The sequence below is a fragment of the Euprymna scolopes genome, chromosome 33 (assembly GCF_053919585.1).
Source record: "Euprymna scolopes isolate OS-2025 chromosome 33, ASM5391958v1, whole genome shotgun sequence".
In the NCBI taxonomy this organism is placed as follows: Eukaryota; Metazoa; Mollusca; class Cephalopoda; order Sepiida; family Sepiolidae; genus Euprymna; species Euprymna scolopes.
In genome coordinates, this window is record NC_136514.1 from 89,803,600 (window position 1) to 89,821,162 (window position 17,563).

Sequence of the window (17,563 nt, forward strand, 5' to 3'; positions counted from 1 at the left end):
CTTGATCTGAATTAAATGTCTGAACTATTATCGTTAACTTTTAATGTTGTTGGTAATGAAGAGGTTATTTTACTTGTTACCGTTTTACTTGGATTAGCATTAGTGTTTTCATCTGTGTTAGAACTTCGATTAGCTTCGTTTGCATTGTAGACTTATTTGTTTTTTCCAAGTAAATTTTATAAAATGCTTAGATCATGTGACTATTTTTCTTTGGATCATCATTTTTAAAAAAAACAATAATACAATAACTTGCACTCTAACAAATCACGATAATTAATTTACCACATTTCAGGGAACAGTTATTGTTTGCACATATACAGAGTTCTTAAAATGTTATTTTGTAAATGTTTCGTAGTGAAATTGTTATTTTAAATCTAAAATTGCTTCTACTCAACCAAATTAGGACCACGGATCTAAACTCAATAAATCTGTTAAAATTGGTTCATTTCTGCATTGTCTTCGTACATATAAAAATTTTTTAGAGTTATTTAACGCTTATGATAATAATTTTAGTAAAAGAAATTTACGCTTCAAATTTTTCAAATTTTCACAATTCTTTAGATATATAAATATATGGTGGTTAGAAAACAGGAAACATTTCGGACTGGGGTCAAGGCATTGACCCTAGTGGATTGTGTAACCTGGAGGTTGATTAAACTGGTGGACGTGACATCACCTGTTCTCAGGCTAGCAGATTATTCCAAGAGAAGTTTAGCGCCGAGTGTGGTGGGGGTGGGTGGGGTTGCTAAGAACAAGAGTGTCAAAGGTATTTTTGGGTCTTACAGTCAGACACCGAAAGAACTGATTAATAGAGGTCTTCTATTTTTAATAACAATCCGACATACCCCATCCAGAGAATATAAAGTAGATTGTTAGTAAAATTAGAGGTTGATACAAGGTCAAACAAGGTCAGAGGTCATATTGATGAGTACCAAGCAGATTTCTTTTTAGGGGAGGTAAAGAGGGGTTAATAGAAATTTCAGATAAATACAATACTTGTACCTTTAGTTTCCGACATCAGTGGGGTTGGCTTTGATTCCGATTTTGGTGAACTGCTTAGACCACCTTCAGTGTCTATATCAGCAGAAGGGGGAATGGTTACTGTTTCGCCACCATCAGCTTCCTCTGGAAGAAGTAGAGGAATAAAGGACAAGGTGAATGCTGCTCGAGGGGGTTTCATTTTGATTTTTTTTTTTGTTTCGGAAGAGAAATATCAGTCAACATGCCTTGACAGGATTACACTTCCTCATCACCACAGAAGTTTCACAAAATGTAACGATCATGTTACAATCATGCAGCAGCAGCAGCAGTAATAGGGCGTTCATTCGTGTAGCCGTCACCACAGAAAGAGAAATAAAAAGGGAAGAACCCACCAATTGCAATAAATGCAAAAAAAAAAAAAAAAAAAAAAAAAAAAAATGGCATGCAAAAGACAAAGCACAAGAAATGACCCAATGATGAAGCCGACAGACATGCCAATTCGTAACAGCTTATAACCAATAAAAAAACGAAACAAACACAAATTATTTAAAACTTGTCACAAATATACGCACGAGTGTGTATACATTAATATATATTTAGGCAATATTCTTTCCTTTAAGCATGTTTCATCAAATAATAGACAATTCCTATTTATATATTTTGGTTTTGATCATTTCTAATTTTCTTATTAGTCTTCTTGTTTTCGGCAAAAACTGGCTGATGAACTATCATAGTCACTTTTGACCCAAGTACTTTCAGATTCATTCAGATACATCATCACAGATAATTAGCAGTAAAGGTTCTAAGGTTAAATTTAAATGCTTATTAGGAGGCTGTGTATCTGACAATGAAGGAAAAAACATCTACATAGGTTTGACTACCACAAACTTATCGAGGAGGTTAACCATGCATCTACCTGACAAGAATGCCATTTCTAACTAACCAACATTCTTGTCCTCTGTTCTAATTTCAAAAACTTTCAGTAAACAACATGTCTATGTTTGAACATACTAACAAGCATAAAATTGCTATACTAGAAACCAAATATTAATAAAAAGAAATTTAAATAATAGCAATAATATTTTTAAACGCTTTTAAAAGTGACACAAATAATTAATATAATTAATAACGTGATTTACTGGAAGAAGGAGAAGAAAAAAAAAGTCACTTTTATTAACACCCTAAAGCCTTTGCTGTTAATTATCTCTGACGATGGATCTGAAAGTACTTGGATCCAAATTGACTATGGCAATTACATCAGCCAGTTCTTGCCAAAAACAAAACTAATAAGAAAATTAGAAAGGATCGAGACCAAAATATGTAGACAGGAATTATACGAGATAAATAAATGGAAAAGTTCAACAAACTGCAAAATATAGCAAAAAAAAAAAAAAAAAAAAAAAAACGATTAAAATAAAAAAATGTTTGACTAGTATTTTATTTCTTTAACAGAAACTTTATTAAAGTAGCTAAAAATACACTTTATACAAGCAATGGATATAAGGAATAAAAAGAGAGAGATGATAGTCATGTTTTTCTACTCAACAAAGAGCTTAATAATAGGTTTAGACATTTCACATAATTACATGGCTTTACAATGATAGCTACAGCATACAACCGCCTTAAATAAAGTTCTTTTATCACACAAATATAAATAAACAATACAAAAAGTTTATTTGCGGACGGTTATTCTCATTTTCATGGTTGTTGTTTTACCATGTTTCAGCCAACTCATCCTCTGGCCTTCTTCAGGTGATTAACCACGACGGGATAAGAATGATAAGTCTTGTAACTGTATTCCCAGTAATTACTGCCTTCCATAGTTGTTTCCCCCTCACGTCTTTGGTCTACTAAACCCTTGGCCTGCTTTGGGTAGGATTGAAACCGCTATCTTCAGACAATGCTCACCTGGAACTGTAGAGACTCAATGCCTTTATCCACTGCGCCATGGACCCCTTATCAAGGCCCAGAAGCCACTCAGGGATAAGGGTTATTGTGTGTACAGTAATCAATGGGATAGTATCGTTTTTTGTTTTTTTTTGTCTTATAAATTTCAGTTTTCGTTCTTATCTGGTCTTCCACTGTCGGGTCCGTACCGAATGGTGGTATATAATATTTAAATAATAAATTAATAAACGGTGGTGCATCTTGTTAAAAATAATGCATTTGTAATTTCAGGTAAAATACCAGGTTGAGAAACTAGTGCGGTCTATCCTTCTCTCCAGGGTAGATGGGACTCTCTTAAGCCATGGTAGGCACCCCGTAAAATACCCTTGATAGCCCTGGTGAAGCATCAAGTATTCAGCGACCAACAAGATTTGAATTACACTACAAAACTTGTGTAGTGAGTTCAATCTTGTCTACGACTATGCTGGATGGATGAATTTTAATTATCTATTATATAAATTTAAGACAGTTGGATTTTAGATTTTTTTTTTTTAACATGTCATTAGAAATCTAGAAACTTTACTTATCTAATATGTCTATTATATAAAGTTAAGCCAGTCGGATTTTAGTGCTTAGACCTAACTAGTATTGTATCTGATGCATCAATATTTGATTTATTTTTTTTATTGTTCTTAAACGTTGGTGCATATTGTTAAGAATAATGCATTTTCGTTAGATTTAATTTCTTTGCAAATTTACCCCAGTAGAATATTGTATTTATAGAGGAGCCATCTTTCTTTACAGCTGCAAATGCAAATTGTCATGCACACACACAAATGTATCTCAATTACGCACTGGTTATCTGCCCTTGTTGTGATTTCCAATTTGTCCGACAGGTGGCATTCTCTACTTCCTGTTTCATTTTCTTTACCCACTTCCGTTATATACCTTTCTCTCTCTTTCATTTGAATCGTCCATGTGAACGCACATACATTTTTATCTGCCTCGACAGAGTGTTAACGGTTCAAGGTAAGAACTAGTACACATGTTTATATAAACGATCTCTCGTGATCACACATACACAAACACCCAGACACGTACACACAACGAACTCATCCGTGCAACAAACACTTTCAACTTATGCATGTTCGTTCTTATACGTATATATTACAAGTTAAAAAGGCATACACACATGTGCGTACACAAAATATTCGTGTAATGTGCTTACATGTTTTATTTAACTTAAGATATATCTCATTTGCATATATTGTAACTCGACTTTAATGTGTTTCCTTTTGGTCTTTATTGCTAACTAGCAGTTCAGCCTGGATTTGCTCGGAGTCCTACGTACTGTTCATAACTTTATGTGCATATATGTATATATATATCAAAAAGTTTGACTCATGCCCAGGTAACCTATATCTAAAATTTCAAGTGTATAGACCCAAAATTGGCGGAGGAGTTTGGTAGAGTCTTCAAAGGTAAACTCTTTTGGACTTTGACCTTTTGGCAGTCTAATTTTCGCCCAAAAACTGATTAAAAAGCTAGTTGCATGTCTGAATACCCTTTATGTAAAATTTCAAATGTTTAGACCCAAAATTGGCTGAATAGTATGCTAGAGACTGCAACGGTCAAATTTTGGATCTTTAACCCCTTGGCTACCAAATTTTCGGCCAAAAATAGATTTAAAAAGCTTGCCCTATGTCTGAATACACTATGTAAAATTTCAAGTGTTTAGATTAAAAATTGGCTGAGTAATTTGGTAGAGACCACAGGGGTAAAATTTTTTAAGACTTTGACTGCAATTTTGACCCCCTTAACATTTATACATATTTATTGCTACACCGGGCATTCGTGCTAGCTTGGATAAATACTTTTGCAGTTTTAACAAAAAAGCTACAATAATACTTGGCCTTTTTGCCAAGATTAAAGTGTAGTATCTGTTCCGGCAGATGCTGCACTTAAGATAATTTGTACCAGTCAATGGAGGGGAAACCCTCTATACTGGGACAATTATTATTTTTTGTAACCAGAGTGACCCCTTTTTGCCTACTTTTAGGGGAGCTGGTTTTTACCTCACATTAAAAACGGCCTTGTGCCTAATTTGCTCAGTGGGGGAGCAAATAAACACCATCTGTTCCGGCAGATACTGCACTTAAGATAATTTGTACCAGTCAATGGAGGGGAAACCCTCTATACTGGGACAATTATTATTTTTGGTAACCAGAGTGACCCCTTTTAGGGGAGCTGGTTTTTACCTCACATTAAAAACGGCCTTGTGCCTAATTTGCTCAGTGGGGGAGCAAATAAACACCATCTGTTCTTCAGATGCTGCACTTCCATTTCTCGTTCTCTTTCAGTGGAGGAGAAATCCTTCACGATTGAGACAATTTTTATTTTTGTACCTTTTCTCCACGTTAAAAAACGACCCTGCTGTCTAACTCTGTCCTGTGGGGAGGCATTGTAAATAGGTACAATAATATCAGAGCGTCTCCATTTACACTGAACATCTACAGAATGCCAACATCAATATATTACAAATGAATGAGTCTCCTGTGAAATTTCCACAGGTCCTGCTAGTTTTATATTAAATGCAAACCAAAAATGTATTGGCAAGAGGTATTGTCCAGCTAACAAAGACAAATGATCGCATCGGCTTGATGTCTCACAACGACTAACAAATACAAAAAGGATGTTCTATTAACCCATGCCAAAGTTACAAGTCATGATAGCATTGTCGAACACGATCGTGTCTAGCCAATAGGAGAGAGAGGACAATAATCATAAAGATTCTCATGTAAATACAGATACCTCAGATTTGTATAAAATTTTAATAGGTATCTAAACATTAATTCATAAAAATTCCGCCAAATACCAATTTCTTTGAAACTTTCACGAAAAACACCCGTCTAGCTGAAACCACTATCAATAATTTCCCCCACTCTTTATCTGTGACTAAACCTAAACGTGGATTCCATGAACAAAGCTTATTTCTTAGAACTGCATGCCTGTGGAACTCTCTTCCATTTGCCTGCTTTCCGGCTGACTATAATATGGTCGTCTTCAAGTCCAACATAAACAAATTCTTGATAAGCCATCCCCTTAGGTAATCCAATTTACAAAATTTCCACTACTAACGATTACTATGATATTGTCCCATTGATTACTGCACACTCATTAACCCTTATCCTCGAGTGGCCTCTGGGTCTTGATAAGTGGTGACTCCTTTGTAACAAAAAAAAAAAAAACAAAAAAAAAAAAAAAAAAAAAAAGAAGTATTTTTAAGGGTATTAGAGGGTTTAATATGGCAATAACATCCTATTTAAAAATTCAAATATTCCAGATTTGAATTGAATTTAATCGACCACTGAAGTAAGATTACCTTAATTTCTTAAGGCACCGTAAGCTTAAGACTTAAATTTTAGACATTTTCTTGAATCGATATTCTATAATGGATTTTAATCAAAATTGGAAAAAAGGATTCTACTTGTTAGGTTTAGTATTATATGGGGAAGGGGCTTAAATGTGATTTAAAAAAAAAAAAAAAAAAAAAAAAAACTGTTCATGGAATTAATTTTACCCATCCTGGGACAGGTATTTTTCCTGAGATATATATATATATATATGAATGAATGAATGGGGATAGAGTGGATGGGGCTTCTTAGCTATACTAAAGGCAGTTCATCTAAAAGAAGGAAAACTGACAAAACACCCATCTCAATACAAACATTGGTTGCATATGTGCATACATGTTTCAGTGGGGTCCCTATTTAGAGACCCACCTCGTCAGACCAAAGAAGAAACTTATTAAAACGAGCTTCAATAAGTTTCCTTCTTTGGCCTGAGGAGATGGGTCTCTTTACATAGGGATTCCACGGAAATATGTACGTACATATGTAACTAATAATGTTTGTATATATATATTAGTTTGTGGAGTGGCTGGAGTTCCTAAGTCATGCTAATGGTCGCTCGAAAAATGGTGGGATCCTACCAGTAGATATTTTGTTGCTGAAGAAATTCTTAACTTATATAAGAGCCAGATACATCCAAGGATGGAATACTGTTGCCACATCTGGGCAAGAGCTGCTAGAAAGACCTTATCCTGCCTTGCCAGAGTTCAAAATAGACTTTGTAGCCTAGGGAGGGTATGCCTTTTTCTCTTTCCTGCAACCTCTTTCCCACTAAAGAGGTGTTGCGAGCCTGTCTCTACTTTATTGTTATTTTTATGACAAGTATTTGACTGAGCTCCAATCTATTCCCCCCTCCTCGCCAAACTTTTACGAAAAAACACTCACCTAGCTGAAACCACTATCAATAATTTTCCCTATTCTCTATCTGTGCCTAAACCTAAATGTGGATGTGGATTCCATGAACAAAGTTTCTTCCGTAGAACTGCACGCCTGTGAAACTCGTTTCCCTGCTTTCCAGCCGATTATATGATCGTCTTCAAGTCCAACGTAAACAAGTTCTTGATGAGCCGTCCCCTTAAGTAATCCAATTTACCAAATTTCCACTACTAACGATTACTATGATATTGTCCTATCGACTACTGTACACTCATTAATCCTTATCCTCAAGTGGCTTCTGGGCCTCGATAAGTAATGACTCCTATATAAAAAAAAAAGTAGTTTATCTAAGAGAAGGAAAGTTGACAAAAAAGCCGAGCTGTCTCCGATGATGGAAACCATCGGATTGTTACCATTATCAGTTCAGAGCTAGCGGGGCAGATACGGTTTCTGGGCTGTGTGAAGGCAACCTATTTAAAAGAAGGTAAACTTTAAATAAAAATCTGAGAGTTTTGTATAGATCAATCATTTCGTTCAATTGTGCCATTGGACCCTCCATACCTCATTCAAAAAGTGGATTGCATGCCGTGCAAGCTCAATTCCACTGTCAAGAAAGTCACGCACAGGTACCTTTTAGAGTTTCCATTTTTTTTTTTTTTTCCGGTATACTCTGTCCTCGATACATGAGAGCTGCGCGAGCCTTTTCTAGTCTCACACAAAAACACGCGTTCACATTTCAAGCTATATTACTTGTCATATACATACGCGCACACAAACATACGCGCCCACGTCCACACACGTACATATATTCACGTTCACGTACATACACTCACATTCACGTGTATATACACATCCGCTAATGTACACACATGTACTCACATACACGCACGCATGGACAACATCATTTCCCCTTTCAAAGGAAATACACACATGCGCAAAAGACCGCCGGAAACAAGTATAAAAGAAAGAGCAATAAGCGGCTTCTTCCTTTTAGGACCAGCTTTCGAGCTGTACAGTCTATGACACCACTTGCTACTATGTGGGACAAAAAGCTAATAGACCGTATGTACACTTTATATGCTTTCACTCTCCATGAACTGGGTTGACATTTTTCACTCTTTCTCTCTCTATCTACTACTTGTGCCAGAGAACACCACCGCGTAGTTGACGGCTAACATGGCGCACAGTTTAACTGATGTCAACCCTCTATTCTTTGTCTACACGTTGGACTATCATTCTCATTTCCACTACATCACTCACTTCTTTTCCCACGCGTGAACAAACGATAGTGACCCGAGCGTGAGATGAAAATACATTTCCTTTTATAATACCAATCCCGCAACAAACGATGGTTACACCCGCGCGGACATGAACACGTGTTATATCTAAAACACTCATTCTTTCAACAGTAAATAAACGACACGTTTATCTTATCCATCAATTGAGTTTTTGTTTCCTTCAATTCCATTCGTTTCATTATTTTTCTTTTGTAACGGATTAGGATTTATATATCCTAGTCCTCTACAGAGCATAAAACCTGAAAACTCTCTGAAGAGTGGTTACACTCAAAACCGAGTACACAGCTACTACATATATAAATGAATGGTACGATTGGATTAAGGAGGGTCATTTACATAAACCTCAATATCTAATCAGATAATGCAATAAAAGTAAAGAAGGCTACTCTCCGAGTTCAAATAGATTGTATAAAAATAATGTAATTGATATTGCATTTCAAAAGTAGACATTCAGAAACGTACAAAATCATCTAAATAATCCATAGCAGAAGTCATTTTCCTGAAACAATTGTAATTATATTGGGAAGATGCCATATTTTTTCTTTCTATTCATTTTTGTCGGCCATTTTGAATTTAATAAAGAAGCGAGCTGTTGCTATCAGATAAGGCTGTCTGAAGATATTGGCTTCTTGAGACGAAAATTTGTCAGCCATTTTGAATCGGAAGCATTATTTCTCAATTTAGTGAAAAGTGTTTTTTTTTTTATCCTATCATATGCTTACGACGCTTGTTTTTATCCCATCATATGCTTACGACGCTTGTTTTTGTCCCATCATATGCTTACGACGCTTGTTTTTGTCCCATCATATGCTTACGACGCTTGTTTTTGTCCCATCATATGCTTATGACGCTTGTTTTTGTCCCATCATATGCTTACGACGCTTGTTTTTGTCCCATCATATGCTTACGACGCTTGTTTTTGTCCCATCATATGCTTACGACGCTTGTTTTTGTCCCATCATATGCTTACGACGCTTGTTTTTGTCCCATCATATGCTTACGACGCTTGTTTTTGTCCCATCATATGCTTACGACGCTTGTTTTTGTCCCATCATATGCTTACGACGCTTGTTTTTATCCCATCATATGCTTACGACGCTTGTTTTTATCCCATCATATGCTTACGATGCTTGTTTTTACCCCATCATATGCTTACGACGCTTGTTTTTATCCCATCATATGCTTACGACGCTTGTTTTTATCCCATCATATGCTTACGACGTTTGTTTTCATCCCATCATATGCTTACAACATTAGTTTTTGTCCTATCATATGCTTACGACATTAGTTTTTGTCCTATCATATGCTTACAACATTAGTTTTTGAAAAATACTTAACTTTAACTGAATTTTACCATGCATATGTATACAGTAGAACCCTGGGATACGGCATTAAAAATTAGTAACGAAATACAGTACAGTATATAATACACATGTATATAATTAAATATAATTAGTACGGCATAATTACATTGACACATTGGTTCTCGTCAGATCACCAAAGTTAAGCAATGTTCAGCCCGGCTAGTACCAGATGGGTGACCATTTGGGAATTCTAGGCGTTGTATGTGCTTTCCGCTTATCTCGGCATTTGTTTCCAGTCATCCTGAACCTCCACTTGTCACTGGTATTCAACAATGTCGACTCACGAGGTGTGGTTGGAGATTGTGCAACTCTTGCCACAAAATTTTCACGTGCATGCACCCTTACATTGGGTATCTATAGTCTATCGAGACTGAAGGAAACCTTTATATAATTAAATAACATTATAAATAACACTGTAAGGCGAGGTAAATATCGTAGCAGGGGCCGGAAAAAAAACAAAAAAAACATTGTATTCCACATTGTAATCTAAAAAAAAAAAAAAAAAAAAAAAAAAAAAAAAAACGTATCCGGAGGCAATGTATACCGAGGTTCTACTGTAGATACACATAGGTTTATACAGTAGTAAGACCCCAGGATACACAGGTAGTGACTTTAATGCGTCCCTAATAAATTCTAAGGGTCATAACTGAAGCTTCTTAAACTCTAGTGTTAAACGACAAAGTTTTTTTTTAGCCGGCAAAACAATTTAATTTTAATTGTTGCAAATTAATTTGAAACGGAAAATATTTTGTTAAATTTATAAATTTAAAACTAAAATATTTTCACCTTTTTGCAATTCAATTAAGAAACTAGTTTTTTTTTTTTTTTATTAGTGAATAGTCTAACGATTATTTTTTGTTGGAAAGAAAAAAGGAAAAAAAATGAAACAGAAAATAAAAAGGAGAAAGAAAATAAAGTGAAAGAAAAAAGAGAAAGTAAAGAAAAGGGAAAAAGAAAAGGAAAGAGAAAAAGAGAAAAAAGGGAAAAAAGAAAAAAGAAAAGGGGAAGATGAAGAGAAAAAGGTGAAAGAAAAGGGAAAAGGAAAACAAACAAAAGAATGAAAAACAAAAGAATGAAAAACAAAAGAATGAAAAACAAAAGAATGAAAAACAAAAGAATGAAAAACAAAAGAATGAAAAACAAAAGAATGAAAAACAAAAGAATGAAAAACAAAAGAATGAAAAACAAAAGAATGAAAAACAAAAGAATGAAAAACAAAAGAATGAAAAACAAAAGAATGAAAAACAAAAGAATGAAAAACAAAAGAATGAAAAACAAAAGAACGAAAAACAAAAGAATGAAAAACAAAAGAATGAAAAACAAAAGAACGAAAAACAAAAGAATGAAAAACAAAAGAATGAAAAACAAAAGAATGAAAAACAAAAGAATGAAAAACAAAGAATGAAAAACAAAAAATGAAAAAAAGAAAATGAAAAAAAGAAAATGAAAAAAAGAAAATGAAAAAAAGAAAATGAAAAATAGAAAAAAAAAAAAACAAGAGAAAATGAAAAAGGAAAAGAGAAAAAACTAAATAGTGAAAAAAAAAAGTGAAAAGAAAAACAAAAAAACAAAAAAGAAAATAGCAAGAAAAAGAAAAGGCAAGAAAAAACATGAAAAAGACAAGAAAAAAGAAAAAGAAAAAAAAAAAAAAGAAAAATAGTTTAAAATAAAGATATTTTTTAAACTTTGCCCCACTGTTTTGATTAAACATTAAATAAAATATCTCAATTATATAGCCATAAAAACATTTACGATCATACGTTTCTGAAATTTTTGAGATAAGGATTGATAATATATTTTATTCAGACTACTGTTCTCATCTAAGTGGTATTTTCACATTTCGGTCAATTAAACTTTTCTGACCGTCTTTAGTTATATCTTGCCAAACTTTGAACTTTTCTGTCAAACTTGCGAATCTGTACAGAAATTTGAATGGAACACTTTATTTAATCCATTAATCCCTTATAGAATAATGTAGCATTTTATCATATCCCTTCATTCTCATTTCATGTGTAAATGTCATTAAACCAGTTTTTTTTTTTAATCTATATTTGCATTTTGTATAATTCTAACCCTTCTCTTCTGATGAGAAGTATTTAGCTTCGAAATGCCATGGCATAAAAAGTTGGGTTTTTTTTTTCCTTAATTTTCCCCTTAACTTTTCCTTATTGTTTTGATGATATAAAGTTATATATAACATTTTATTTCTCATTTAATATTGTTTGCTCCTCATAATCATATTAAAAAATGTGGTATCATTTAGAAGATATACGCTTTAATGGAGAGAAATAAGAAGGAACAAAACGAGTTATGTGTTCATCAACATTTCGTCTATTCCGAGACTTCCTCTGGATGAATGAGATTAAAAAAAACAAAAACACCAGTACAAATATTTGAAAATGTTTCATGTGCAAAGGTTCTATTTCAGAAACGAAAAAAGACATTCGAAATTCACAAAAAAAGGAGGGGAGCTTGCGTTATCTAAGAGAGGGAGATTTTTAATAACGTAATATAGTCGTTAATATGTTTTTGAATTTCCAACGTCTTTTTCCGTTTCTGAAATAGAACAGCGTCACACTTTGCATATGAAACATTTTCAAATATTTGTACTGGTGTTTTTGTTTTCTTAATCTCATTCATCCAAAGGAAATCTCGAAATAAAGACGAAACGTTGATGAACACATAACTCGTTTTGTTCCTTTTTATTTCTCTATTTTGTCGGATTACTATTTCCATTATTCACACTTCAATCTATAAATATATATATGAGATGCATCCGTACATCACCACGGTACATTCATTTTGGCAACGGGCGCCAGTGAATTCAACTAACAACCGTACTTAATTTTTTTTTTTTTTTTTTACATACTTCCACTGGGTAATGCCGGTACATGGGTCCTGCTAGTATATAATATTTTATTCCTCATCTTTCATTTTGTATTATGAAAAAGGAAACAATAGTACAAACATTCTGACAGTAACAACTTGGTCAGCAAAAAACACAACGTTGCATTAAATTACATTAGTCAGGGTCATAGAGTGACATTTTTTTTTTTTCCGAGATAAATATAACATGAATTAGCAAATAAACAAATCAAAGTTTACACCATTGCAAGAAAGAATATATGATATATTTAGAATTAAACTATGATAATGGAAATGAGATGATGTTTTGTGTCAACATTTTGTTTCATATGAAAAGTTGAAGTTTTGCATGTGACTATTTTTTGCTGACTTTTTTTTTACAGATCAAGTTGGTGGAATTTTTTTTTTTTTTACATGGGGGTCACCACTTATCAAGGCCCAAAAGCCACTCAGGGATAAGGGTTATTGCGTGTACAGTAATCAATGAGATAGTATTGTAGTAATCATTAGTATTGGGGGTTTTGATAGAGTGTCTTACTTAAGGGGGCGGTTTGTCAGGAGTTTGTTTATGTTGGATTTGAAGACGTCCAAGTTGTAGTCAGGTGGGAAACAGGCAAGCGGCAGAGAGTTCCACTCGCGTGCAGTTCTAAGAAAGAAGCTTTGCTCATGGAATCTACGTTTGGATTTAGGCACAGATAGAGAGTGGGGAAAATTATTGACAGTAGTTTCAACCAGACGGGTGTTTCTTGTGAAAGATTGGCAAGAGGGGAACGAGGGATTGGAGCTCAGACGAGCACCTGCCATGGAAATAACGATAAAACAAAACAGTCTCGCAACGTCTCTTCTGTGGGAGAGAGGTTGCAGAGAAGAGAAAAGGGCATCCCCCACTAAACCACGAAGTCTATTTTGTACTCTGTCAAGGCAGGATAGGCTGAATTTGGTTTGCATGGAAATGTAGAAGGTTAGCGAGTTTGGTGGACTACAGAAGTAATGTATTCGGAGTTATCTAATATATAAAAGGCAAAATGTGTGTGTGTGTGTGTGTGTGTGTGCGTGCATGCCTTGCAAAAACTTTTGACAGAGGCAACTGAACCTGATGAAACCGGTATCGTTTTAAACCTCGATTCTTTGAAAAATTGGCCCAAAACATTAATTCTTTCACCCTAAACTCAGCCGTTTTGTACAAGGAGAGGTTGGTTTTTGTGTCACCATTTTTTGCAAGTTATCCTCTCTTTTCGATTGACTAGCCTTAATTTCCGTGTTCTCAACTTCCGAGTGAGCGATGGAGGCATCAACTAAGGTCAGGTTTTTTTTTTTTTCCTCCTTCGCGTTACAGGTTCGAGCTTGCCTACCTACTACCACTTTTTAAAAAAAATTTTTTAACATCTCTGCCTACTGTTGTTTTGATCCCCCGCTACTACCACTTATTTATCTTTACCCCCCCCCCCCCCGGGGGTTTCTTACTATACCACCTAAACATCCAGGCAATGCTGGCACCCCCGCTAGTGTTAAATAAATTTCATTCTTTTTTTTAAATCAATATTCATTTTGAAGAGGTTTTTCTGATGCCAGTGAATTAAAAAAATAATTTTTTGCAGGAATATTCTTTATTGGATATATATATATATATATATATATATTTTTTTTTTTTACATGGGTGTCACCACTTATCAAGGCCCAGAGGCCACTCGAGGATAAGGGTTAATAGGTATACATTAGTCATTGTGATTTTAGCATAGTAAACAGTGGGAATTTTGTAACTTGGATTACTTAGGGGGACGATTCAATTAGAACTTGTTCACATTGGACTTTTTCTTTTTTTTTTTTTCATAGGTATCAACTCATTATCAAGGCCAAGAGGCCACTCAAGGATAAGGGTTAAAGAGTGTACAGTAGAAATTGGACAATATAATAATAATTAGTAATGAAAATTTGTTAAATTTGATAACTTATATGGAACGGCTCATCAAGAACTTATTTACGTTAGACTTGAAAACAACCATACTGTAGTCAGCCGGAAAGCAGGAAAACGGAAGACAATTCCACAGGTGTGCAGTTCTAATAAAAAAAGCTTTGTTCATGGAATCTACGTTTAGGTTTAGGCACAGATAAAGAGTGGGGGGAATTATTGATAGTGTTTACAGCTAGACGAGTGTTTTATTTGTTTTATGATGTGTAAAAAATGAAAAATTATTATAAGATATTAAAAAAAAAAATTAAAAAGTAATTCTTTTTTTTATCAGGGCTCTACGAACAAATTTATCTTTAGTTTACTTTTGACAAATATTTTCGTTTACTAGCCAAATAGAAAAGTTACTAGCCAAACTCACATGATTTCATTTTTAATCATTCTCAAAACGTGGATTCCATGAACAAAGCTTCTTTCTTAGAACTGCACTGTGGAACTCTGTTCCGTCTGCCTGCTTCCCACCTGACTACAACTTGGATGTCTTCAAGTCCAACATTAACAAATTCCTAATGAACCGCCCCCTTAAGTAAACACTTCATCAAATCTCCACACTAACGTACTGTACTTGCAATAACCCTTATCCCTGAGTGGCTTCCGGGCCTTGATAAGTGGTGACCACCATGTAAAAAAAAAAAAAAAATTTTTTTGGAATATGTACAAAGATTTTTTTCTGTATTTTTTTTCAATAAATGTAATTCGAAATATGCTCCAAATTTTATGTTAAGACTTGAAAATATAAACATTCAAGTTTTTTTAGATAGGATAGTCTTAAGAGTTGTACCGTCCTAGGATTTGTTTCTACTAATCTTATTGGTAACTGTCTGAAGCGTCCCAACTGGGAAATGCCAACTGGACTACACAGGCAATTTCAGGAAGAGATGGACTCTTTCAGGAACTATAAATAGGGTCACGACAAAGTGTTGTGGCAGTCATTTGCTGTCTGGTGATAATGAACTTTACGGACAACTTTATCTTTAGTTTACCTAAATATTTTCTTTGCTAGCCAAATATAAAAGTTACTAGCAAAACCCATGTGATTTTTGGAATATGACATTTATTCTATTCATAAATTTTTTGTATTTTTTTTTTTAAATAAGTGTAATTCTAAATATTCGAATTTCTTCAGATGTTTTTTAAAACAGCCTTTGTTAAAAAAAAGTATATAGTTCTATTAAACCTTTTATCGTTTAAATAATTTGACTTTGTTTGCTTTACAAAAGATAAAGTTAAAAAGGCATTTTTAACTCAGCAATTTCGGGAGATTGTCAGTGAAAAAAAAAAAAAAAATCATTCGCTAATGCAACTGTTTCACTTGCAACAAAGCCCTGTTTATGCAAACTTAAAAAAAAAAAAAAAAAAAAAAAAAAAAAAAGAAAGGATTTTAAAGTAAAGACGAAAAAAAATATATTTTGATTACAACATATTTTATTAAAAATAAAATGACTCCAAAAGAGAATCATTTCAAAGTAAAGACTAGTTTGTAGAATTACATAATTATTAATCAGAAGGGACTTTTTCTCAGTATAAACCGGCAAAATTTCCACAAAAAAACCCAAAAAAACAACAGAACAGTCAAAATGAAGTATTCGGATATACAAGATAAAGTATTAGTCAATTTAGTTAAGCGATAAAATAAAGATATTTGAAATAATTACAAGAATCTATCGCAGTCTTGAAATTATAGACCAGACATATGTACAGGGTGGAACGATAAAATTGTCCACCTAGAAAAAAAACTACATGATTCCATTTCCGTTTGATGAAAAACGGCTTTTTTTTTTGTTGCAGATCATCTATTAGTTGGTCAGTTGTGTACAAATCCCAAGAGCGAGAGGAGCCTTCTATCATGTCTGAAAGTAACACAATGTTCAAGGAGCGAGATCGGAGATGCGCCACTGTCCAACTCATGCTCTCTACTGATCCAAGCTAATAACAGAACCATCGCCAGGACCCTCAGAATGCATCACTGGATTGCCATGAATAACAGGGATGTGCCCAGGGTGATGAAGACGAAGAATGGTCTTTGGTATGGTATATCATGCCATCTCACATCTTCGAGGTCAGCTTCAAAGTCAACACCAAAGTGTATCTGGATGTGCTGAAGTGTGGTGATCCCCTGGTGAAATCAGGTGGCTGCTGACAGAGCCTGGGTGTGGAAGCAAGACTCAGCACTGGCCTACAAGTGAAAAGAGACCTAGGCTTGGCTTCGGGAGTCCTAAGACTTTGTATCCTTCTCTCACTGCCCCACCCCCCCTAATCTCCTGACCTAAACCTGCTGAACTACTTTGATTATACGTCAAGAACATCACCAACATAACCTCCCACAACACCAAAGCCAGCCTGATCATTGCCATCCACACAGTATTTGCCGAGCTTCCACCGGCACTTGTGGAAAAGCTTTTAAAAAAAGTTGTTTTTTTTTAAATTGATGTGAACACTAGGATACTTTAAAAGTCAAATATGAACAGGTAAAATTATAGAGGAACAAAAGGCGAATCAAATGAGGTATAGGGTGTTTAAACAGTTACATTTGATTTAGCTTAAATTTGCGGTGTTTGAAAAAAATGACAAGTGCGAACTTTCTTTTTGGCGGCATATATATATATACGTATATATATATAAGAATCGAGTAATTAATAGAAGTTTATTAGGCAAATGTAAATGTAGGCTTCAGTCCAATACAAGTATTAATGTTTATATTTATCCCAACCAAAAAAAAAAAAAGAAGCTTGATGACAGTACGAAGTAGAGCTTAATTCCATGAGCATAAATAAAAATGGTAAACTGGAAATTTACATGCAAAGATTTATTTTTCGACAGAATACTCTCAATAGAAAAAGGCAATAAAATATCCTTATTCCGCGGAGTTTCAAAGAATGTAAGTTTTTTCTCTTCAGATGAAAAAAACTAGTT

At 34.2% G+C, this 17,563-nt stretch overlaps 1 protein-coding gene across 42 annotated transcripts in view; it reads right to left on the reverse strand.

Moving 5' to 3' along the window:
• LOC145258348 (uncharacterized) overlaps window positions 1–17,563 on the reverse strand; it is a 393,885-nt gene that overhangs the window by 265,830 nt on the left and 110,492 nt on the right. For 26 of the 42 annotated variants that reach the window (XM_080116577.1, XM_080116572.1, XM_080116574.1 and 23 more), the window contains exon 4: window positions 1,003–1,125. The exons of the other annotated variants lie outside the window; for them this stretch is intronic. In XM_080116577.1, coding sequence (XP_079972703.1) covers window positions 1,003–1,125 — 123 coding nt within the window. The remainder of the gene's footprint in view (window positions 1–1,002; window positions 1,126–17,563) is intronic. 42 annotated transcript variants of the gene reach the window in all.